General features: G+C 41.8%; 1 protein-coding gene across 7 annotated transcripts in view; it reads left to right on the top strand.

Annotated features, from left to right (window-relative positions):
• Nucleotides 1-26,698, top strand: part of LOC147024432 (receptor-type tyrosine-protein phosphatase delta-like) — an 881,646-nt gene that overhangs the window by 508,152 nt on the left and 346,796 nt on the right. For all 7 annotated transcript variants that reach the window (XM_085884376.1, XM_085884379.1, XM_085884375.1 and 4 more), the window contains 4 exons: nt 2,514-2,591; nt 7,245-7,271; nt 8,969-9,086; nt 9,389-9,982. In XM_085884376.1, coding sequence (XP_085740502.1) covers nt 2,514-2,591; nt 7,245-7,271; nt 8,969-9,086; nt 9,389-9,982 — 817 coding nt within the window. The remainder of the gene's footprint in view (nt 1-2,513; nt 2,592-7,244; nt 7,272-8,968; nt 9,087-9,388; nt 9,983-26,698) is intronic.

Below are 26,698 nucleotides of genomic sequence, written 5' to 3'. Positions count from 1 at the left end.
TCACATGGAACTGCTGCCTCGTGAGAAGCCCGATTTCATGGAATCGTGATGCTCGCTCATTGGTTTACACCGCCAGTGATAGGCTATTTATAACTGCGTACACACGTTGATCGCACTGCAGGCAGGACAATGGCGACTAAGCGTAAGCTTACAACTAAAACCTACCAAGAAAAATAAGACATTATCCAGTTTTGCGAGGCAAACCCACTGATGAAGAAAACAGCCATAGCTGAGAAGTTGGACATCAAACGGCAGACATTGAACGATATCTTTAAGAATAAGGGCAAGATATTTGGACAAGTGGAAAAGATCGCGAGGCCGGTGGGAAGTGTGAAACGCGTGAAATGTGTGTCCTTTGAAGATGTCAATGACGCGCTCATCATCTGGTTTCGGCAAATGTCGGCTCAGCCAAATATTCGGTTGGACGGTGAAATGTTGCTGCTGAAGGCACGTCAATTCGCTGCGGACCTCGGGCATCATGATGCCGAGACCTTGCCGATGCACTGGATAGACAGATTCAAAGTGAGATGGGAAATCGGCAAGGTCAAGAGGTGCAGCGAATCAGGCAGCGTGGATTCGCCGATACTGTCTGGATGTGATGCGCCGATACTGTCTTTCGGTGGAGGATTGCCCAGACAACATCATGAAATACAATGACCGGTTTGAGTCCTTTCTCATGCACCAGATGCCCAAGAGTTTGAGGCAGTCAAACATAACGGATTACTTCGCGAAGGAGTAAAGGATCGATCGAGCTTTGTGTTGAAGTCCGATCATGGTTTTATATTGGCTTGTTTTGTACATTACCGCACTCACTTACACATTGGCATTGAGTGGTTATCATCACCACGATGACTGTGTGTCATGTAATTTGTCACCATACCATCACCGATGGTATACGAGTTGTCTTACAGTTGTTCATTATCTTTACTTTTGATAGAGTGATTCAGGAATTCCATCTTTGCTTGATCACTTTCCAACTCACCAATGAACCCCCACCTATGCCCCGAGGATTGTGTTTTAATTTTTGGTACAATAGCCGGCTCTCACACATATGTGTCCAGGCCACGCGCGACTTCATCCTTCACCCCACAGTCATCATGAATGTTCGCATATGCGTAAGTCGTCACATTTCTAAGTCGTCACTTTTTTCTCGGTCCCGATGATGACGACTTATGCCTCGTCTACTGTATATATATATATATATATATATATATATATATATATATATATATATATATATATATATATATATATATATATATATATATATATATATATATATATATATATATATATATCGGGCGTATTATGTATACCGGTTGTCCGTCCGTCTGCCTGTCTGTCTGTCCGTTCCTGTCCGCACTCTAACTCCCAAAGTTTTCAACTTTCACGTTTCATATTTGGTACATAGGTACAGACTGTGGAGCCGTTGTGTCACGACATACCTTCGTCATCTAAAGCGGTTGCCATGACAATCAGGATGCTGTTTTCCATCCGTTCCTGTCCGCACTCTAACTCCCAAAGTTTTCAACTTTCACGTTTCATATTTGGTACATAGGTATAGACTGTGGAGACGGTGTGTCACAACATACGTTCGTCATCTAAAGTGGTTGCCATAGCAACCAGGATGCTGTTTCCGTCCGTTCCTGGCCGCACTCTAACTCCCAAAGTTTTCAACTTTCACGTTTCATATTTGGTACATAGGTACAGACTGTGGAGACGGTGTGTCGTGACATACGTTCGTCATCTAAAGTGGTTGCCATGGCAACTGGGATGCTGTTTTACATCCGTTCCTGTCCGCACTCTAACTCCCAAAGTTTTCAACTTTCACGTTTCATATTTGGTACATAGGTACAGACTGTGGAGACGGTGTGTAGCGACATACGTTCGTCATCTAAAGTGGTTGCCATGGCAACCAGGATGCTGTTTTCCATGTAGTAGCACAATTCTGTATATACCTTCTTGTTGGGGCATATATTGTGCTCACTTGCACTCTTGTTGCTGATTACAATATACAAATACATATATTGCTTTATAATTATACTTCACTGCAATGCTTTATAAAAAATATTAATTATTAGACTCGTCTTTTAAAAACGATAAATGTATAAACAGGCGAGCATTGGGTGGTTTTGACACCAACTCTGGTTATATTAATAATGAGGATATAATGTGACAATGATAAATCAACAATGGTTATTAGTCCTCGACCGGTTTCATCAGAGGGGACTATAGCTTTGCTGTCTGACTGTCCATCTGTCTGTCTGTGCATCCATCCATCCGTCCCACATGTGGCTTTTCAGACTTGTTTTCCCATACCCTTGAACATATGCAACTGAACCTTGGTACATGTCATTATTATGATAATTTACAGAACAAGTTCGAGTGTCTGGGAGTTTCATCAATTTTTCACAGGGTTATGCCCTTTTTGGACTTAGAAAATATCATATCGGTTGGGGACATGTATTGCAAAGCAATTGTTCCCCCCTGTTTTATCTCTCTCTATATCTCAGATACACTGGGTGCATCTGGAGGGATCTGAGCCACGAGAGCCACCACGTCTGCAGGATCTGATGCTTAGTGAGGAGCAGGTAATTAAAACATTGAGAGGGAGAGAGGACAGTGAAGAAGCATCCAATGCTACTGCTTCGTTAAATGTTTAGGAAGTTTAAACATACGCCTATAATTGTTATACTTATGATATGTTTCATGGGTTCTGGGGTTTGCCACAATGGGACGAGCTTCTTTAATCTGGTGTTTATAGGTTCAAATCCCAATATGTCTGGGTTAGTAATGCAAAAGTGCAAGTGGTTTTCTTGCCATGGGGCACTGCACTGATAATGTAGCCAAGCCCAATAACGATGATGCTGTTTGAATATTTCATATGCTTCATTCTTTGATTTTATGTGTTGCAAGACAGCTGCTTATTATATATAAATGTGTTTATTAGGAAAAATGTAAGGAAGGTCCCTGATAGGCTGGATAGTCTATTTGGAATATGTATAGAGCATAAGGAATCTGCGTGCATCAATAAATGCATTGAATTGTACATCATTAAGTAGATCCACAAACAGGATGGATACTATACACATTTTACACCTTTATGATTACAACTCACTCAGATTCACCTCCCTCTCCCTTTTCTATCTCCTCTGGCAAGGAGGTTGTGATGGCACTTCCTGGTTTGAAACACCTTGTGTAACTTCTGCCACGGTGAACAGATTGCAGAATATAAAGCTCTTGGCTTCACTACTACTGCCTGATATAGCATGAGTGAGGAGCAGAATGAGGAGAAAACATTGAAGTTCGCTAAAGAAAGAGAGAGAACAGTTGCATTGGCTAGGCAAGAGAGGAATGCAAAAAGACACAGATTGGTGATGAGTTTGCAAGAGAAAGACTGTAGAGAGGAAGCAAGTGGCTGACAGAAAAGACCCTGTAAGTGCACAGCTGTAACGATTACTATGCCAAGCACGCAGCCAGCGATCAACAAAATGAAACAGAGTTGAGTTGGGATCGTGAGAGAAAGATTTAAGAGAGAAGGAGCGAGTATCTAACACGAAAAACCACGGACGGCAAGGAGTACTCAGCTCACACCAGTGACAAAGATGTCGTATCCCAGGCACTCACTCCATTAGCTGGGTCTTCTGGGGATTGGCATCTGATCTCTGCTTCCATGCTTTCAAATCTCGGTGTCGTTGTGGACGTAACACTTTCCCCTATCCCACGTATCTCTCGTATGTGTTAATCTTTTTTCTTTTTTTTTCAATCACCACAATATTGCTCAAATATGCTCAGACTTAAATTGGCATACTACTGAAACTTTGATTCGTGCTCACATAACTTCACGCTTTGACGAGTGTAACTCACTCGGCGATACCTGCCTTTTCTCTCAAACACTTACAAGTCATTCAGAATATGGCAGTCAGGCTTTTAGTTCAAGCTCGTAAATTTGATCGCATCATTCCAATTCTCAGCATACACCACCGGGCTCACTGTACACCAACATATAAATTTTAAATTATTGCTAATAACTTTTAAAGTGACAAATAAATTGGCTCCTACCATCATCTCTGTTTCAAACACACGTTACACCCCTGCAAGAGCATTGCAGTCTATTAATGATACATTTTAAGATATGCTCTGAACCGAGTAACTCGCTACTTTGTAAAATTCACAAAGCCTTTTCTTTAACAGTTTTTAAATGTCTCATAAAACATCTTTTTTTTTTACAGTTGCCAGAGGAGAGGGCATTTGAGCCTGTTTGTCTGTTTGTTTATTTGTTTGTTTGTCTGTTTGTTGCTCTGCACAGAACTTTAGTGTTTTTCTCTGCAACCGCTTGTCGGATTGAGACGAAATTTTCACCATTGGTGTGACTACTCATGTACAGTAAAATGTTTCAATGATAATTATGATGTCATTGGTTGCGTGGTGTGCCAGCCATGTGGGAAAAATGGGAAAAAAATGAGACCTCTATCTCTGAAATTGCACCAAGGAAAAAATTGAAACTTGGTACACGGAAAGAACTTGTCATGGGGAATAAGTGTGATTTTTTTATGACGTCATAGGTGCCTTCATTATGACGTCATAATTGCTTATGTCGAACACTACATCTGATCAGTATGAAAATTTGAAGTGGCTGAACAGATTGAGGCAAAACTTTACAAGTATGACCGACTATCCATGAGGAAGAAAAGGTTCACACATATGATGTCATAGGTCACATGGTTTGGCAGCCATATTGGATTTATCCTAAAACCTATAAAAATATTCTTCTCCAGAATGGCTGGACAGATGGAGGGCAAACTTTACACAAATGTTCCCCTCGGCATGAGTGTCCAAGTTTGTTGAGGAATAATTGATAGGTTACATGGTTTGGCAACCATATTGGATTGAATAAAAAAAATTAGCTATGCTTTCTCTTGAACCGCTGAATCATTCAATGTGAAACTTCACAATTATGATCAAGTGGTGATGGAGAATACATGTTTTCGATTTCAACTTGATCAGATGTGTGGTCTGGCAGCCAGGATTATTAAATTTTTTGATCGAGGTTCTTTTTTTCTTTTTTTCATAAGGCTCACTTGGCTGTGCCTGGGTGGGTTTAAAGGTAGAGGAGTAGCAGTTGTTATGCGAATCCTATCCAGGTTTCTCCTGATGACTTCATCGTTGCTTCTTACTTGTTCGGGTTCTTTCTGATTACTCCAATGCAGGAATGTACCTATTTGGTCTTCCATCTAATTTGAATTTAATTTATTTTAATCCCATTCTAAATTCATGTGAATAACAATAATAAACGTCATGGGTCAGGGACAGATGTCTGATCAAAGCAGAGTTGCATCAAAGCAGGATGTCTTGGTACCCAGTCATCACTACCATCAGTTATAAAGTCGCCGTTCTAATTATGTCTCTTTTTTTTGTTATCACCGTTGAGGCTCTTGAGAGAGCTAACACACAGAAGGTACAAGAGGTGTGGGAGAGGGAAGGAAAAAAACAGTGTGGAACAGAGACATGATGAGATCTGTGGAAGGGAGAGGGATGGGGTGGGGTACACAGGATAAAAAAAAGATAGACACCACGGGGACTTTCAGGTTCTTACACAACAGGACTTTCAGGAAGGAAAGTAGGGAATTTGAAGGATTGAAGGAGGTGGGTTTGGGGTGGATCAACGAGGGTAGAAAAGATCTTGGTTTTGAATGGGGGAAGATAAGAGGTGGTGGTGTACGGATGTTTTGAAGACCTGGAGGGAAGAGTGGGATTGAAGAGAGTGTGGGAGTTTGTTCCTAAAGCGGGAATGATTCTGTCTCTTATTAATTATGTAATGCACCAGTACACATATGCCACACAAAATACACCATACAAAACTACACAAACACCACACAAAAGAAGTCCTCGCGATGATCTACAATCTCTGATTGCTCTTTTTTCTTGTTATTCTTGCATTTCCTCTTTTGTACTCTGCTTTGAGAATTTGTTAAATTTGACGAGAGCAACATCAGAAATAAAATGGATTGATTGACATTAAACAAACAGAAATAATGACTTAGAGAAAGAAATAATATTGAGCTATTCTGAAACAAAGTCGTTTAGGAAAAAAGGAGGAGAGATGATTAGCACACAAATAATGCAAAACTAAAATAGAGAGACAACATCAGAAAAAAAAAAAACAGGAGTGAGAAAGTTGCACACAAAAAAACACAGATGAGCGTCGAATGAAGGAGAAAAGGAAAAGGGGAGTATTGTAGTGAAGGATTTACAGATGAATGAAAGAGGTTAAAGTAGTAGGAGTGATTTGGGGGAGACGGTGTTGATTAAAGCACTGGGCACAGTAACCAGCATGTCTAAGAAATATTAAGCCTTTTGTGTGTACTTTAATGTGACTTTCTAATTGGCCAGCAACACAATTACTGTTGTTAACACATGGTTGCCTGGCTCTGGTGGAGTAAGTGTGTAATTAAATCGTCAGAGGATATTTAACTCCCCCATCATGCTATAGAACACCACTATGTGGACATTGGTTACATTGTACCGAAGCGTGAAGGAAAGGAACTAAAAACATTTAGTGCAGAATAAGATAATGAGCTCGGTGAGGTAATTGAAAAGGCCTTCGCTTTACTTATACAATATTTTTGGTTTGCTTAGCAATCACACACAGGTCATAGCCAGCCCATTTTTTGCTGACCAAACTTGCTCTGAGTACACAGCTGTCCGTCTGCCTGATTAATTCACAAATTTGTAATTTCACTGGGGCAATGAAGCCATAATCATTGAAGTGACGTTAGCATCTATAAATCCCAGTCGATCATATTTGTCTGTTTATTGAGCTTGAAATGGCAAAAAATTACAGCCCCATGGCTATGTGTATGGCTGGTTGGATGGAAGAGGAAAAATGGCCGCTTTGAATTTCTAAAGATATAAGGTTCAAGAACACTCCCATAATTCCAAATATGTGAGTAAGCTGTACTTTTTTCCAAAACTGAGATGCTATAACATAATTGGGAGTTAAATTGGCCATTTTCAACTTCTGGCCAGTCTCCATATTATCTTTATGGAGTTTGCATGAGGAAGGAAAGACAGTAACCCAGGTCACCACTCACCCATCGAGATCAGACTAATATGGGGTATGTAATGAAGAGCCATGACAGTTATCGATGAGCTTCACCTGCTGGAGCCTCATGAAAGCTAATCTTGCAGCTTGTCTTCACTTTTTAATCTCCTTTTCATTTCCTTTTCCCTTCCCATCTCAGCTTGAAACAGACGAATCAACTGAATATGTAAGTGTTTTGTGCCTTGCGCTGAATTCTCACCACAATCAAGTTCTGGTTTAATGTCGCACTTTTTGTCCTCACAAGGGTGTCCCTGTAAATAGGTGTCCACATTGTTTGGCAGGGTGGTGTTCATAGAAATTAGAGCATGCATTGGGGTAAAACAGCATCTTTGTGAGCCTGATAAGGCAAGATGTTTTGCAATGACAAAGCCCAGGATATTTTTTACAAGCTAAATTATGCAGCCATGACTACGATGATGAAAGATAACTATGTTCTGCACAATGTGAGCCATCTTGTTAAAATATTTCCGTATAAAATCGCTTGCATTTTATATCAGACATAATTTCATTCATGGGCTGATAGAACCTTAAGACTGATGTCGCTCTTTGTGTGGAAAAACTTAGCCTGGTATGATTTGGTATGTGGGTGAGTATGCCATGATGCATTTGAATTCATTGCAGAAAAGATCCTTTTAATGTCTCGGCCATAGGCCTCTGCTTAATGCATCTCTCTCTCCTCTCCTCTCCTCTCCTCTCTCTTTCCTTTTTCTCGTTCTTTCTCCCTTTCTCTCTCCCTTTTTCTCTCTTCTCTCTTCTCTCTTCTCTTTTCTCTCTCTCTCCATTTCAACCAAAAAACCCCCTCCTTTTATCCCCCATGGAAGGCTGTAATTGGTGACATTTTTCTTGAGGGTTCTGGCTGTAAGGCATTAATTTACCTTGCACTTACAATTGATCTGACCAATGGATTTTTTGTTGTTGTTTGAAACCATCATGTGGGAATAGTTTCCATTATAAAATACAAAGGGCTGTGGGAGGTAGTGACAATAAGATGGAAAAGTTAAATAAAGGGTAAAAAAAAAAAAATACACAAAGTTGGCAAATGATCATTTTCATGATGATGGAAAATTGTGGAAGGCCATATATATCAAATGGTGTGTTCTTTCCTGTTCGGTTGTTGACTCAGCGCAACACTAATATGTACTTGATGTGCTTGGCACATCCTGTAGAGTTCAGTTCATCATTTGCTTGCTGCTGAAGTTTGCCGGCGTTTGGTTAAAAATGAGATTTCTCCAAGCTCCCGGGCATCCACAGAAACAAATCCTTGTGCATGGGGGAGTGTGGGAATAAGGGGAATGGTAAACTTATACCACCGAGGCATCAGTGACATCATCACCTCATGCAACATAGTATGAGTAATTAAACACATAATAAAATTATCAGGCTGAATAACCTCGTCTTGCTCATAAAGGCGAGTGTAGTTCTGTATCAGTGGACAAGATGAACATCGATTATTCATTATATGAAAATGAATACATCGATTATTTGAAAAAATGTAACAGCATTTTGATGATCTAACATGAAATTAGGTTTGCAAAGGAAAAATTTGTGATTGAGTTAGTTTGTAATAATTAAAATATAACTGGAATAAAGCCTTTACTTTGCTTTGTGGTTTGCTGTGTATGTGAGAAATGTGCTGGTGAAGAGCACATAACCTAACAGCACCATGCAAAGTGCCCTCTCATGTCTTTGTGTCACATGGCTCGGTTTCGTATTGCTGTTACGTGGTGTTACCATTGGCTTTCCGCTTGCAAGTCATTATGGCCTGCAATATTATTATCAATATCATTATTAACATTATTTTTTCATTTTATAAAAATGCATTACAAATAATATTGGATCTTGAACATCATTCCTATTTTGCAGGAAGTGGTGGTTTCAGGTCTCCGGCCAGAAACCACCTATTCGGTGATAGTTGCAGCATATACCACTAAAGGAGATGGAGCTCATAGCCGCAGTGAACTGGTCACGACTGGACCTCCAGGTACATCGAACAAAAAGAAAAATGAAAATGGATAGTCGAAAAGTGATAGGGTTTCAAGCTGTAGTATAAATGAGGAAGAGGGTGAAATTATACGACTTTGAGAAATAACAGATTTTCAAAAGACATAAGTGGGAAAACAGTTTTGGACTTCCCGATAAGGTTTTTATGTCTGGTGTCTTGCTTTGACTGACAAAATCTGAATTACTTTGATCGTAACTGGTTTAATATGGTAGCATGCAGATGTAATTGCTTGCATGACGTGGTTGTTACTTCTCTTTTATCTCCTTGCCATGCTTCCTCAGTTCCAAGTGCACCTCCACTTCAGGTTACTCTGATAAAAGATACCACTGCACAACTAAAGTGGCAACCTCCATCAATTACTCATGGCACTCTTCTTGGCTACCATCTTTTATATGGCCGGGCTGATGGTGAAGAACCTCCAACATCACTTGACTTGCCACCCAGTGATCTTCGACGAGGAATAACCAACTTACACCAGGGAGCAACCTACACATTTCAGCTCACAGCCAAAAACCCTGCTGGCTTTGGTGAGCAAAGTGAGGTGACTGTGAAAACACCTGGTGCTGCTCCCACTGGTGCACCAATGGGCCTTGTTGTCACTGGGCTGAGTTCTCAAGAGGCAGAGTTACGCTGGGAGCCACCAACAATCTCTCAAAGGAATGGTCATCTGACAGGTTACAGTGTGGCATACCGAGAAATTGGGGAGGCTGGGGAAGCTGGGGAGACTGTCGCAAATGTCAAGAACAAGCCAGAAACACATCTCCTTGGCCTGAAACCAGATACAGTTTACACTGCAAGAGTCTGGGCACGCAATTCACATGGAGCAGGCCCAGACAGTGGGAGCATACAGTTTCGTACAGCGACTGCAGATCAGGGTAAGTTTTGATTTACTTACTGGCATTAGATGTTGTTTTTGGTTTTCTGAAGATAATAATGAATACATTTGTAAGATATGTTTTCAAGAAATAATTATTCGTGCATATGTGGTACATGATTCTGCTCGTTATAACAAGCTTGATTTGAGTCAGTATACCCACAAAAACTTTTCCTGTCATTTGATGATATTCTCATCAGATGTACTATATATCAGATATCACAACAAATTTTGGATTATTTTGTATGGGTAATGTTTAGTGACGCAATTGACAGCGCTGTAAGTTCTGGGATGTTCTCATTTATCTTGTAAAGGGCTACTTACATATTACAATAAACCAAATCGCAAAATTTTTGAAAATTAACTAAAAACTCTTCCCATCTCTCACCCTTCATTCAAACCGATAAACCCACCTACCTCTTACTTTGTTTTTGCCACCTTCCTACCTGCACTATTCTCCCTTGTTATATGATCCCTCAGCTCTTCAAAATTCAATTACATTCTCCAAAATTCAATTCAACTCTCTTTCAAGATGAGAATAAAGTCCAATGTCGTTGTAATGTTATAAAAATAGCAGTTCAGATGAGCAGTTGGACTCACTGCCTGAAATGGGGCAACAGTTAAGAGCACCACACAGAACCCAGTCCTTTCCAAAAAGATACGTGAGAATCTCATAAAACAAAATGTATTGTTGTATCATTTGTGGTACGAAATATATTAACAACCAAAGTTGTGCAGGTCGTTTTGGGGGTAGTATGGCAGTACACAGTGCCCAAGTGTGTCTGGCTCCTTCCGTTCTGTCCTTTTTGGTTCTTCCAATGTGGGGAGTATCTCCTTGTTGTCACCCATTTTTGAGCAGGACTCCTCTGACTAATCCGATTTCTTTAATTGCCTCGGCTTTGGAAGATGACAGCATCCATACCAGAGCTGCTAAGGTCTGTGCTACACTGTGGTTGTGGGAGATTGAGTTAAAATCCAGTAATCTGCTGGTGTGGGTTGGTTTCCTGTAAACCGAAGTCTTTAGGGAACCGTCAGGTTTACAGTGAACCTCCACCTCCAAAAGGCTAATTTGCTTTCTTTTTCAATTTTGAAAGCCGATTGTCAGGCTTTCTAGCACGCATCATTGGTAGACTTGTGGGAAAGACTGATAAAATGGTTAAGAATAGTGATGAATTTGTCCAAAGGATAAGAGAGGTTAGAATCCAAGAAGATGAAATGATGGTATCTTTCAATGTGGTTTCCCTTTTCACCAACATCCCAGTCGATCTTGCGGTGAGTGTCACACTTGACCGGTTGAAGCATTCAAACGATTGGAAAATGGCTTGTCAAAACAGAAAACTGACACCTGAAGACGTTGCGAGCTTGCTGGAGATGTGCCTGAGCAGCACGACCTTCATCTATAATGGTGCGCAATACAGACAAACATTTGGCACAACTATGGGTTCACTGGTCTCTGCTGTTGTAACTAATTTGGTGATGGAGGACCTCAAACTAAGGATATTTGAGTCTCATGAGAATTGGCTCCCACGGTTCTGGAACAGATATGTAGATGACACCTTCATCATTGTGTGTACAAACATGGAAGACCATCTACTGGGACAACTTGGCCGGGTATTCCCCAGCATTAACTTCACAATCGAAATTTAAAAAGAAGGCAAATTGACCTTTTTGGATCTGGAGGTTCACCGTAAGCCTGACAGCTCGCTGAAGACTTCGGTTTGCAGGAAACCAACCCGTACCAACAGATTACTGGATTTTAACTCCTGCAACCCAATCTCCCACAAACACAATGTAGCACAGACCTTAGCTGCTCTGGCATGGATGCTGTCATCTTCCAAAACCGAGGCAATTTAAGAAATCAGATTAGTTAGAGTAGTCCTGCTCAAAAATGGGTACAACAAGGGGATACTCCCTGCCTTGGAAGAACCAAAATGGACAGAACGGAAGGAGCCAGACACACTTGGGCACTGTGTACTGCCATACTACCCGGGCCTTTCTGAAAGGATTGGCAGGACAGTCGCCTGAAAGCCTCTACGCACCATCCATAATGTCATCTCAAAACTGAAGGACCCAACACCAACTGGTGATAAATCTGGAGTAGTTTACCATTCATCATGCAAAGATTGTGACCAATTCTACATTGGCGAAACTGGAAGAAATTTGAAACAACGAATGGATCTCTCAGACATCCTCCCCAGTATCCAGTCCATAGAAACACTGAAAAATGTGGGGGCCATTACACACCCCTGACAAACTCCAGTAACAACTGGAAACAAGTCTGATATGTAACCACCACACCTCACAGTACTCTCAGTACCAGATTATCGTTCAGATATCAGATCGATCAGTTTTGGTGGCACCCCACGAAGACCAATAATCCTCCAGAGGGAATGCCAATTCACTGAATCAAACGCTTTGCGGAGTCCCTGCCGAAACTCTCCTCTGCGTTCGGGGATGACCCGAAGAGCAAGGATACGGTCAAACATTGATCTCTTTGGCGTAAAGCCTGACTGCTCTGGGTGCTGGTGCTCGAGCAGATTGTGGCAGACCATTTCAATAATTATCCGAGAAACGACCTTGCCAAGGACTGAGAGCAGCATCGGTCGGGATTAGGCAAACAGAGCACAGAACTGCATGCAATGACACAAGTACAGCATTTCCACCAACTTTGAAAAGTTCAGCATGGATGCCACAGATCCCAAGAGTTTTATACCCTTTCAATTGGTTCACCGCAGCTTGCCTCTCCACAAAATAAGGTGATTTACTGTTGATTGGAGGGTCAGCAATTGGGAGAGTCAACACCCTGACATCCAATGCAACAGCTGGTGGGTCAGCTTGGTACAGCCACTGAAAGTAACCGGCCCAGCGGGCCTTCACTTCGGGCTCCTCTGTCAAGAGCCCACCACCCTTCACTCTAACTTCAGTGTGCTGAGGGATGGGCTTGGAGGAACGCAATGCCCAAATTCATCTACAAGGAGGACGAGAATCACTTGACCACAGGTGATGCTCTTCACCTTTACAGATTCCTCGCACTTAGGCCTCCTTGTCCACCCTCACTGCACATACAGTTTCACGCTTCAACTCCCTGAACAGCTCAGCTCTGCTATTAAGCCTGGCTCGACGAGTCAACAATGGTATCCAGTGTCCAATGAGAGGCAAAGTTCTTCTTCACCTGATGGTGGGTTCCAACACATCCACCGGCAACGTCAAAGATTGTAGTCTTGAAGGCACTCCACAACTCTTCAGGATTCCCCAAAACACCTAGACCCCCCAAATCCCCACTCAGCCTGTTTGCAAACTCCTCAGCTACCCTCTCATCCTTGAGCGAACCAACATCCAGCCTCGGCTGGGATGGTTTATGCTGCATTTATGGATTTCCTGGATTTATGCTGCAACTTCAGAGTTGCAACAACAATCCTGTAATCTGGTAGACCCTGTAGTTCTGAATCATCTTCCTGTGATCATCAACAATGACAAGGTCAATCTCCTTTGCCACACAACCAGCTTTGGAATACCAAGTCCAGCAATGATCCTGTGGGTGCTGAAACCATGAACCAGCCACCTTCAGTCCACGACCTCTTTCAAAGACAACCCTTTGTCTCATAACCATCTCTGTAAGTGCCAGTCAATGCATTGAAATCCCACAAGACTAGAATGGTATCTCACCTTGGAATTGACCAACCACAGCCTCGAGCACGGCATAGAATACCTCCTTCACAGTGAGATCACGCACCTCAGTCCGAGCATACACAGAGACCAGGAAAATGACACCCAAGGAGTGACGAATCTTCAGTCTCATACACCGGTGTTAACTCTATTATAATAGGAGTCAGTTTATTGGACACATCGACAGCAACTCCTTGGGCATGGTAACCATCAGAGTGACCAGACCAGTATTAGGTGTAACCACCCACCATGATACCACCAATATCTAGTCTCCAAACCTCAGGGAGTGCTTCAACACCGATGTTCAAACACTGGAGCTCAAATGATAGCAGAGATAGGTGATCATCCTCTCTTACAGATAGGACATTCCAGGTAACCACCCAAAGGGACCGCCTCAGGTGAATCCGAGGAGATCACCGTCTGGTGGACGACACTTCAGCACCACCCCGACAGACACCACCGCACTTCAATCCAGGAAGGTTACCCCGTGCTTTTGCAATTGCGAGAGTTGAAATACCAGTATGATGATATAAACGATGGTTTTAGTTGCAAGTGACATTATAATGTTATTTACCGAATAATAAAGGCAGTAACTCAGTTATAAAGTTAATTTAGTTGTGGCACTTAACAAAATAATCTTGAGTCCAAGTTCCCGAACGAGAAGGGTGCATGTAAGATGAGGCTAAATAATAATAATAATAATAATAATAATAATAATAATAATAATAATAATAATAATAACACCAGTTGATCGTCCTCGCCCGCTTCCCTTTTTTGTACCCACCTCCTTTTTTATTATTTGTTATTTTGTCAAAATCCCGGAAAAAAAATTGCACCGTGTCGGAAAGAAGCTGTGCAGTGAAACAGCTACACCTCTTAAATAGTGGCCCCGTGGGGGGCTAATGGTTACTTCCCCAACAGGCGGGGGTGACCTTACTATCCTGATGCAAATAAACAATAACACAAAAATAACTAAACAACGACACAAGAAAAACTAAACAACAAACTATTATCGAATGAAGCATGTTGGGTTAGAAAGGTTCTTTTCTTCATTTTTGACGGATGGTTGTTTGGACAAACGGATTGAAGTGGTTTGCCCCAATTAAAATCCATTTTCTTGTTTCCAATTTCCTTACGACAGGTACACGAGTGTAATCCACTTGAAATTTTACTTGCAAACATGATATATGAAGACCACAAGGGGAAAACCAGATATGTCAGGATAAGTCAATTTTGAAGAAACTGAAAAACAAAGTTTCAAGACTTTGGTGGACTGTTTAATAACTGTCATATAGATTTCTTTTCCAGTTAAAAGGAAGAGTGATCATTGGCTGATCAAATTAAGCATGTCGCATTTGCCAAGCTTCTGTGTTATTTAATTTAAGAGCAAAGAACGAATCAATGTTGCAAACTGACATCACTGGTTATTCCCTTGTTTAATAATTGCCATGCAATTTTAACCCAGGATGTGTAGCAAATTCATGCTTGTTGGTTATTAGCATACATTACATGACTTTGGTGATCACAGTTTATTTTTTTCAACATTAAACGGTCATTGTTTTTTTGTTTGATTGGTGTTCAACGCCATACTCAAGGGTATTTCGCTTATATGATGACGGATTGTCCATTTCTTACTCCGTACTACTTAATATGATGGAAAACCAGGAGGAAACCAAGGATAAACCACCCCCGTGATAGCCGAAGTCACCTCATGTGACTCCCTCATATACCTAAGCAGGTTGATTGGGCGGTGGGTACATCGAATGAGGATGGGTACTCAGACGCGCTAACCATTAAGCCACGGCGTGGGTCCCATAAAAGTCCCAATAAAAGTTTGACCAGGCTTGAACCACGATATGCACCAACTACGGAGCCCATGATATAACCAAATAGGCCATTGTAGTGCTCAGAGTTTATGCTGTGAAAGTTTTACAACCTTTCAATTTTTAGTTTCTCAACTCTGAATATTATGGTGGAACAGTTAACATGAATGAAAGGGAAATAACCAGGAGTAAAGTACTGACAACTCTGGGTTTCTACTTGTTCAGCTTTGACAACACTTGTTTTTTCATTGCATGGCTAAACTTTATGCCATATAAATTATGTGACACCCCTGGTTATTTGTTAAAGTAATATTGTGAGAGGAAACCTTATGTTGCCAACGATTGGCAGGTGCAATAACCCTGAAATTTATAAAAAGTGACATCTCTGGTTTTCCCCTTGTGGTCTTCATATATTTTCTGTGTATTTAATTTTTTTAATTATTCATCTTAGGGGTGGGGGGGGGCGGTGCCGGTCCACCACTGTCCGTCCCGGGTGCCAAATACTCTAGTCTCTAGGTACGCCCCTGATGAAACGAGAACACAGGAATGAAACGCGAATACCGGAATGAGATGGGAACCGCGAACATGAATGAGCTGATGTGGTGGAAAACTTGAAACCCTACTCAAGTAACTCCAATCACAATACACGTTCAATCATTTATTTTATACATGATCATGGAGAAAGACAATCAATGCAACGTGATTGCTTTCTGGCTTGATGTTTCAAACAGAGTTTCTTATATAAGGAAGAGAAATGGGGAGGGTGGTCTACTCACATGCAAGCGAGTTGACCAATCACTTTCTGATAAGAGACAAACGGAATGTTTTCAAGGACGTGGTCATGCATCTTGGTTTAAATGCAAATTCCTATGGTATGTCCTCGAGCACTTTCAAGCTTTATCGGATATTTACATTGCTTCACTACCGTCCCCCTTCATGATTGTTGCATAATATATACTTCATTTCAACATAACAATGCCCTGTGTTCATGTGATTCCTAAAGGTTTACTTCACAGGAAATTTGTTAGTCAGCACTCATGAATTAGAATAAAGCATTCCTGCATCTCAATGGTGCCAACCAAAGCAGCTTTATTTAATTTAACTTGCCAATCAAGTGAAATAAAGAAAATATTATATTATTACACAGTTAAACGAGCACACTATATCTATTCATGATAAAACCATCAATATGCGATGATCCATTATCAAGTTTATTTTAAAGTATCAGAGCAACACACATAAGAGAGGGGTACACATTTAATTTAACTAAGCATGGACGAATAATCAGATCTTTCACCAGGCCCAGATGTGCTTGGACCAGCGCAGGATTATACGTTCGTTATTATTATTGTCATCTGGTTTGAAACGTTTGCTTTGAGTGGTATGGTGGTGGTATTGAGCATTTATTGAGCATTTACGAGTGGAATCAGGAGAACACTTTCTCAACATTGAGAAAGGCAAACAATATATTCGTCAATGATCCTAAGTTTTTCAAAAATATATGTTACAGTTATATGGAATGAACAAGACCATGGTATATTTGAACAGAGATTCTAATCCACCCATTTGTGGTTTGTCATTGAAAAACAAACATTGTAATGAGTAAAACAAAGAAACTCACAAGCCGAGGGCAGTCCACTCTGCAAACTTAATGAGATCTGCCTTTCTTATTGTCAAGGACCTGATAAGCATGTTTTATGCTGCAAGCATTTAAAATCTTTATCTCAACTCTGTGGCATTGCTTTTACCCATGGTGCTTTCTGGCGAACCATTCCTTAATTGGTGACAAAGTGACTTTAGGCAATGCTTTACAACAGATTTCATCCCTCCATATTATTTAAAAGCATTTGAAAGCATATAAAGAGAAATGAGTACATAATTTGTGGACAAACAGTGCATATCCCAATATTAAAAAAAACTTGTTTCAGCATGATTAATACAGAAACACCAATGCTTTGTAATAGTCATGTGATCCACAGAGCTTTCTATCACTAAATATGTCCTTAAATTGCTGGTGCAGTATATTATTCACATTTCACAAGATGGGATTAATTATTTTACTTCCATATTCCTCCCTTTTGTCCTATCTATGACCATTTCAATAAGTTTTACCCATGATCCACCATACCCCATTCCAAGAGGAGAAAATAGTTCTTTCACTCAAGTTCATCCACATTACCTGGCAGTGGGTGTTCATAGAAGAAGTATGCTGAAGGAAGACAATCCCAATAGCACCCAACCCCACTGATGAGAATGTTTTCAACAACTCTGCCACCCACTTCAAGACCTGGTCACCAGCAGCTGTCACAAACTGCAAAAGCATGCCATCAAAGGCCAGGAGGGCAAGCGGGCCACGATGTAGATAGAGCAGTGCTCAATGGGAAACACAGTCAAGTCACTTCCTGAGCCACGGAGAAGGCAGGCCCCATAGGTATGGAACTGGGTTGCAGGTGACTTGCCATATGGACCCTCAGGGCCCTCATTGTGTGTCTTACCTCAATGGTAAGACCAAGATGCATTTGCAGAGCGAGGTTCATGAATGTTGTCTGTCACACCAACAGGCCGGCACCATTCTTGGCAGACTCAGCTCTTTGCCTCACCGGGTTTGGCCTTGTCCAACCTTGTCTTCAGTGGCTTTCTTTCATTTGCTCATTTCATCTCCTCAGGAAGGGGCCATGCTGTTATCACGAGATGAATGCCCAATCACTCAAACGTGGGTTCACCCCTTCATTCAAGCTGTCAGTGGAAGTATCTCAAATGTTAATTGGCAAAATCGTATAGACTGCACAGCTCAACTACTTTAAACACTCAGAAACAGGCAAAATCAAAGTCAAATTTTAAATAGTTTGTAAAATGATTGAATTTAACAGTTCATACGCACCATAAATTCCCTTACTTAATGCCATTAATGGCTATTTAACAGAGTTTCGTTTAACACCTTAAATTGTATGAACGAATTCAGTCCATCATTAACAATATCTCTTCTCAACAACACTAATCACAACATTACATCCAGTTGTTTAGCGTTCCTTCTTGTGCCCCTCGTATTCCCACATCATCACATCCACCATCAACTTGAAGTTTTATCTGAATATTTAATGAGGCAAGCACTAAATAGCCTATATAAGTATATGTATTAATTTTTTTCCCTTGAAATGCAAACACCATCTGTCATTCGCCATATAAATTTCCCCTTACCTACAGTACACTTAGTTATATTCACAAGGTCCGAGAGCATGTTAACTAAGTTTCCAATATTATCTAGCCATATTCAGAAATCTCACGAGTTCAGTTTCGGACATGCGTTATACCATTACACGTCTATTTTGCTTTTTTCTATAAACTGCATTTTTAATTTGAAAATTAACAGATATTAATGATCTTTAAAAACAATTACTGGAAAAGCAATTTCATCCAAGTACACTCATAATAATTTTCATCCTTATCAGGTCTTACAATATCATCACATTGGTCATCCATCTCAATTTCACATAGCTTCCAGAACACATCCTCAAAATCATCCCCCTGTCCCACACATGAGAGGCACACAAAACCTGTGTGACAGTCTTGGCAACAATCTTCCCCATGCAAATATCAGGCAACTGAAGCACACATATTACAATGACCATTATTACCATGAGCAGTGTAACTCCAAGGAAAATTAATTGCAGAATCTTTACACCTTCCTCCCCAATCTCGTTATCCAGACTGGCAATGTGTTCCGAGTTATCTCAGTGAGATTCATTATCCAACTGCAAAATCTGCATTTTGCACAGTCTCTCCATATCCACTTCTTCTGCATAGTCCAGGTAGAATACCAGGCATAGTGGCGTGCGCCTGTGATCCGGCTACTCGGAGGCTTGGGTTGGAGGATCGCTTGAGGACGGGAGCTCTGCACTGGGCTGCTCTATGAGAGGGTGTAAGGCAGCCCAGAATCATGGCGAAACCCAATCCTTATCCCTGTGTCGTAAGAGGCGACCAGGGTTGCATCAGGAAGGGCATCCGGCGTAAAACCTATGCCAAATCAGTATGCGGATCATAACGGATGATCCGCTGTGGCGACCCCTAACGGGAGCAGCCGAAAGACGAACAACTGCATAGTCCAGGTAGTGGTAGTCTATTCCAGGAAACCCATCACAAAGACTTTGAAACTCCTTTTCATTTTCAGGATCAATAATCAATTACTAATGCAATAGCAAGTACAATTACCAAGACGATAAATAAATACTGGAGAATTTGAGTTTCTAGAATACCAAATATATTTCCTTACCATTCAAAAACACCTCCTTTAGTATGAATGTGAAATTTTTCTCCTTACTTTCTTATCTTGTCTGTTATGTAATAGATTTGCTCTGAATTATCAGGTATACAAGTATAACATTTTGTTCCAATTACTGCACCTGTACCCCCTTTTTCAGTAAGGAACAAATCTCGTGCCGTAAGGTTTTGCATTGCCATGGTCCGAATTGCAACCATTTCAGCTGTCATTTTGTCCATATTATTGGCAGTTTCATTTGCAAATTGTTCCATGGCTACAGCTATTATTCTTAACTCTTTTCCACGTTTCCAAGTTCCATATGCAGGTAGTATTACCATTCTAACCCACTCTCCCATTGCATTGATCCTTTTTTCCCTCTGATGTAAAGCTTCGAGCGGGGACTTTTTTTAGACAGCGCATATGGGATATAACATAACCCAAGTAACAGGAGCCTGACCAATACACAGTAAGCCAAGGATAGGCTATACATCCACATATGAAGTACGTATTATTCCATGCTACTGCTATTTTGATAGGAAAAGTTTCTTTAGCACTTATTATTATGTTGGGAAACCCTGGAGGTCCTGTTATGATTAATTTGCTTGGTGATCTTACATCAAAATAATGTTTCCAGGTGGACTTTCCCATATGAATGGTTTTATTGTGAACAACTTCTTTCGTTAAGCAAATATGCCATAATCAGAGATTATCAGAGAACCACCTCACCGCCGTCGAGTCTGGAATTTTACTCAAGCCGACTGGCAGGGTCTCCAAGCAGCCATCAAACTTATAGACTGGTCTCCTATCGCTACTTTCTCCAACATCAACTCATCCTGGGAGTTCTTTCAAAGAAACTTGCTCTCTCTCATGCACAGATTTATCCCCTCTCATCTTCAGTTGTCCTACCCTTCCTCCCGCCCTTGGTTCACTGAAGCTTGTGGCGAGGCAGTTGTCCTGAAACAACTTGCCTTTGCCTCATGGAAAGCAAACCCAACTGAGGGTAATCTCAGTTCCTTCAATAAAGCTTGGAACAAATGTATATCTACCCTCAGGAGAGCCAGGAAACAACATCTTTCCAAGCTCAAGTCTGAACTTTCAAACCTCTCTCCCTCCTCCAAATCCTGGTGGTGTCCAATCAAATCTGTTCCTGGTGTATGTCGCCCTCCATCCCCTCCCTTACCACAAATGGCCACACTGCTGATACCGCACTGCTGATACCGCACGTGAAAAGGCTGAATGCCTAAACTCAGTGTTTGCATCAAAATCTTGTGTCCAAAACCCATCGCTTTTTCTACCCACCTTACCCAGTCGCATCCAACTGTCCCTGGACTCTGTATCCTTTTCTCCTGACAAGGTGGAGAGCTTGCTGTCAAACCTCGACTCAGATTCTACAACCGGTCGAGACGGCATCAGCCCACGTGTCTGAAAAACCCGCTCCTCTGCTCTTGCTCACCCTCTCTCTGTTCTATTCACCCTCTCATTTGCTCAAGGTCATCGGCCATCTGCTTGGAAATCAGCAAACATTATTGCCCTGCAGAAAAAGGTGCAAAAATAGATCCCTGCAATTACAGACCAATCAGCCTTCTCCCAATCATCAGCAAGGTTATGGAATCCATCATCACTTCAGACATCAAATCCTTCCTCTTCTCCAATGGCCTGCTTTCCGATCATCAATTTGGTTTCATACAAAGTCACTCTACCCTGGATATGCTGCTTCTGCTCTCCCAACAATGGATGAAACTCCTCAATGTCGGACGTGACATCAGAGCCATATCCTGAGACATATCACGTGCTTTTGACATGGGCTGGCACCCTGACCTGCTCACCAAACTCTCTTCCTATGGTATCTAAGGCCATCTCCACTCATGGCTCGCAGACTTCCTCTCCTGTCACAGTCAACGTGTGGCCCTAAATGGAGTTCTTTCATCCCCTCTTCCTGTCCAGGCTGGAGTTCCTCAAGGTAGCGTTCTGGGCCCTGTTCTTTTTCTGGTTTTCATCAATGATCTATCCGACTCTGGAAAATCTGCTTTATCTCTTTGCTGATGACTCCACCCTCCACCGTATCATCTATCATCCCTCAGACCGGCATGCAGCAGCTTCTTCGCTCACTGCAGATCTGGGTAAAATCACAAACTGATCCAACACGTGGAACATGTCTTTCAATCAGGACAAATCTCACACTCTCACTATGTCTCTCCGAAAGGACCGTTTGGAACCCCCCTCCCCCCCATCCACGTTCTCGACAATCCTCTGGAAGAAGTCCTTTCTTTCAAGCTTCTGGGTGTCACGATCTGCCATGATCTTTCCTGGGAAAGCCACATTTCAAACCTGGCCTCCAAAACCAGTCGTCGACTGAGATTCCTCCGTTGTGCAAAGTCTTTCCTCGGCCCACCTGAGCTCTTGACCACTTACATAGCTTTCATCCGCAGCCTGATGGAGTACTGCTCTCCCCTCTGGGCTGGTGCTCCTGCCTCCCACCTTTCTCGGCTTCACACTGTGGAAACCATGGCATTTCGGATCATTGGCATCTCCTGCGATGAGGCTGAGTCCTTGGGCCTCTCACTCTCTCACCGCAGGCAAGTCAGTGGTCTTTCTGTCTTCTACCGTCCCCTCTCCAGTTTTGCCCTCCCTGTTCTCTTTATGATTTGTCCCCATCACATTTCCACAGGGCGCTCAAGATCCGCCAACAACCCCTTTCTGGTAGAACTCCCAACATCACGAATCACTCCTCACCTTCACTCTTTCATTCTTCTTTTTCTCCGCCTTTGGAATAAACTCCCTCACTCTATTCAATCCCATTCTTCCCTCCAGGCCTTAAAAACAGCTGTTCACCACCACCTCTTACCACCCCCCATCCAAATCCATGATCTTTTCTACCCCTGTTAATCCACCCTAAGCCCACCTCCTTCAAATTCCCTGCTTTCCTTCCTGAAAGTCCCTGTAATGTCCATGTTGTATACCCCATGTTCTCCACCCCATCCCTCTCCTTTCCACAGGTCTCCTAATGTCTCTGTTCCCCACTGTTTTGTCCTTCCCACTCCCGCCCCTCTTGTCTCATACCCCCCCCCCCTTGCTATGCGTTGTGTGTTAGCTCTCATACGAGCCTCGACAAGGTATACAAAAACATTAATCCTTCCATCATGACAGTTACTGTGAAGTGTGGACGCGTTTTATAATCATCAAAGGCTAGTCTATAACTATATACTGAGTTTGCACAGCTATATCCTCCCTTTCCCCATATATCCCTGAAAACCCCTTCCGCTTTATATTTTCCCATTCTGCAATTATCTTACTTGAGTAACCACAAATATCCTCTCCTTCAAACAAAAGTGTAGAAAGTGGTGTTCCACTCTTTACTGAATGAGAAATATGGGTGTAAATCCAGCAACTACTCTCATTTACTACTTGCACTCTGTTAAGGGATGTGGCTGAAGAAGTATTAATTCCATGCAATCCATCCTGATGCAAATGCGCTTGTGAGTTTCCTAAGATTACTCTTTCATGTGATTAATCTATATCGGTGAACAGTTTTGTCTGCTCGTATACAGTGTTTGGTTGGCAAGGTGGATTGATGCATGTCAAAGCCTGATTTGGATGCATTTTAACTTTGTGTGTGGGTACAGGAGTGCGAAAATCATTTTCTTAATGAACATATACACAATAATTCGTATGGGTTACATGTCCTGGCCCGACTGGGAAAGCGAGTATTCCTGCTTCTATTAAGCAATTCAATGTTCGATTGACAACAATGATGCATGTGTGTGAATGTGAAGCATTCATGTCATTAGTGTGCGTGACAGTGTGTGCAATAAATAGTTCATAGAAACTGCATGCTTCTCATCTGGTTTAAAACTCACAGTATAACTTAGCAACATAAGCATAGCACCGCATGTGGCAAAGAACAAGACCTGAGCAAGTGTGAGATGACAGTTCATGGCCCTTCTTGCTCTGGAAGGAATGGATAGATGCTGCCTTGCCCAAGTCCTTCACCACTGCGTGAGTAGCCAGAAAAACCCAATGAGGTCCCGTATACCCCGGCTGGAGAGTGCCCTCACCCCCATTTTTGTGAGACTTTTTCAAAACAAAGTCTTCAGGCTGGAAACCGTGGCAATCAGCAATAGCCGGCTCTGGCAATGTTTCCTCATCTGGGAACAGAAGCTCTGACAACACAGTTTAAAACGATACAAAATGCTAATGTTGTGTCATCCATCTGATGAACATCCATTTTTTTATCTTGCCAAAACGAAGTTTTTGCAAGATATGTGTCGTCAGCTTGTATGTTTTTTTAATTTTTTTATTTTTTTTGTTTGTTTGTTTGTTTGTCTGTAATCACGTATAAAAAATTCTGCAGAGCACAGTTATCATTGGAAATTTTTGTAACCGCATATCAGAGGCCTATAGAGGTCCCTTTCAGTGCACAAAATTTTGAAGGTCAAGGTCAAAGGTCAAGGTCACTTTGTCGCAAATCAGGGGAGTCGACGAAACCCTTATTTTTTGAGTAATTTTGATCGGATCGTCTTCAAACTTCATGGGAATATAGTTCATGGTCTGGCGCTCAGCTGATTAATTTTTGGTGGCGATTGGCCTTGACCTTCATGGATAGCACCTGAAGTCAAACATATTTGACCCCAAGGTCAAATTTTCAAGTTTTAGGAACCATATCGTGTAGTACCTCAAATTGAACACCTTGATGAGTGCTTTCTAGATATGTCAAGCTTGAGACATTATGACGTCATTTGGTGACGTTATGAGGCAAACGCCTATTTTTCATGGTTACTCTGTAGAACGATTCTCATCGGAATCTCTCGTAGGCAGATATTCCTCAAGGAGTCGCTCCTGGTGGATAGCAGCTCTGTTCACCTCAGTGTGACCTTAAAGAAGTCACACGTGGTCACGTTTTGGCAAGATACGGGTCACCCTGAGGGTGACATTGGTTTTTTTTTTTTTTTTTTTAGTTAATGGAGCTGAAAAAATGTCAACCTCATTGGTCTTCTCATTATAATCTTATGTGGGGATAAGCCCATTTTTGTTTAGAGCTTGACCTCATCACCATTAAAATTATTGGTATCACATTTGGCCATTTTAGCCCAGTTTGGGTGCAAATCTTGGCTATTTTTTTTTCCTCTGAACCCATTCTGTAATTGGGGTAAAGCCTGGGGCATACTATTGCTTCACCATAGAGGAACAAATCCCTCATTTGCTCGTATGGAGCCACTACACGATTATCATGTGATTTCCATAGCTTAGAATCATCATTAAATTTGCATCCGGATATTATCCATAATTCTCTCTCTGTTGTGTCAATGTCTGCTTGAAAGCAGCAGCGTCGTCAAGAGTAGGAGCAATTTTGGCTTGTGGTAAAACATATTGAGACGCCACTATGGCATTCTGGCAAATGGCCATGGCTTTAGCAGCTTCGTTTGCTCTCGCATTCCACCTTAAAACATGGTCGCAAAAGTTATCTGTAACCAACCTTTCTCGTTAACATTCTGAATTGTTCCATCCATCAACATTTAAAAAACCTCTCTGCTGTCCATCTTTTAAAAAGGAAAACTCACTTCCCTTGCACGTGCCACAGTAAAACACAGCAAAATAAAAATAAAAATACCACCGCAAATTGGGCTTAACCCCTCAGCCCCTTGACGCAAACCAATTTCAAGATGGCTGCCATGGAGGCCACATTGAAAATCGCAGCGCACCCATTTTCGAAAGGAACCTTCCGCTACTCAACCCCAACATACCCTGCAAAAATGGATTTCATCGGACAAGGCGTTCTCCTCGAAATTGACGGAAACCAAAAGTTGACAGACGCCAGGACGGACGCCCGGACGCCCGCCGGACAACACCTATGACGACAATACCCCTTAGCCAATTCGAGCTGAGGGGTAAAAACAGCTTTGTTGTCGGCATTCACAACCTATGCCCAACGATAGTCTAACTTATGCATAGCACGCTGCACGTATCGCCGACGATCACGTGGCGTAGCCTATTAAAAGGCTGCCGCACAATGATTCAAATCATAACCGCCAGAGAAATGGAAGTGTCAACATCGCAGTCACACCTTGGCGATCTTGCCAGCGTATGCCGACCTCTGAAAAATGCGTCTAAAACGCTGGCACACGTCGAATACGGTATGGGTAAGTTTGGTATACCTGAATAGAACGCTAATGTACGCTATCATACGTCATAGTAAGTGGAGTACGTCTTGTACTTTTAAACGTGTTAAACATTTTACGATGTACTTGCCGTATGCCTCACACGTTCCGCATGCGATGGGAATAAGTTGTACGCACGATATGCGATCGTTGGCACACGTCGACAAAAGTAATTTGTAAGTTACTCATAAGTCGAAACAGGTCAATGTAATGGTTAGTGTCAGTGTTCCAGACTCCCTGTTTTTTTTTTTGTTTTTTTCGTTCTTCGGTATAACGGTGATGTTGACACTTCGATTTCTAGTGCGGTTATAATATAATATAATTAATAGGCTGCCGCTCAACGATTTAAATCATAACTGCACTGGAAATCGAAGTGTCAACATGACCGTCATACCGAAGAAAAAAAAAAAAAAAAACAGGGAGTCTAGAACACTGACGCCAACCATTACATTGACGTGTTTCGACTTATGAGTACCTTACAAGTAACATGTGTCAACGATCGTGTAACGTGCCTATAACACGTTACTCATAGGTTAGAAATAAGTTTCGGGTACGCTAAACATTACCTCGATGTGTTTCGTCTTATGATTAACTTACAATTAACGTGTGTCGACATCTGTCAACGATCGCATAACGTGCCTACAACTTATGGCCAGCGTAGCGGAACTAGTGAGTCATACGCTGGCATAAGTTGTAAAATTTCAAGCATCCTAAAATTTGAGAACAACCACAAAGTACAACGATGAAAGCCAGCATACTACGACGTATGGCAGTGTTTTTCAGCATGCTCTCAATGTTTCCAAAACTTACCCATA

This window comes from Eptatretus burgeri, chromosome 6 (assembly GCF_056783735.1).
Source record: "Eptatretus burgeri isolate ZD-2024b chromosome 6, Ebu_testis_v1, whole genome shotgun sequence".
Lineage (NCBI taxonomy): Eukaryota > Metazoa > Chordata > Myxini > Myxiniformes > Myxinidae > Eptatretus > Eptatretus burgeri.
This window is presented reverse-complemented; position numbering and strand designations above follow the sequence as displayed.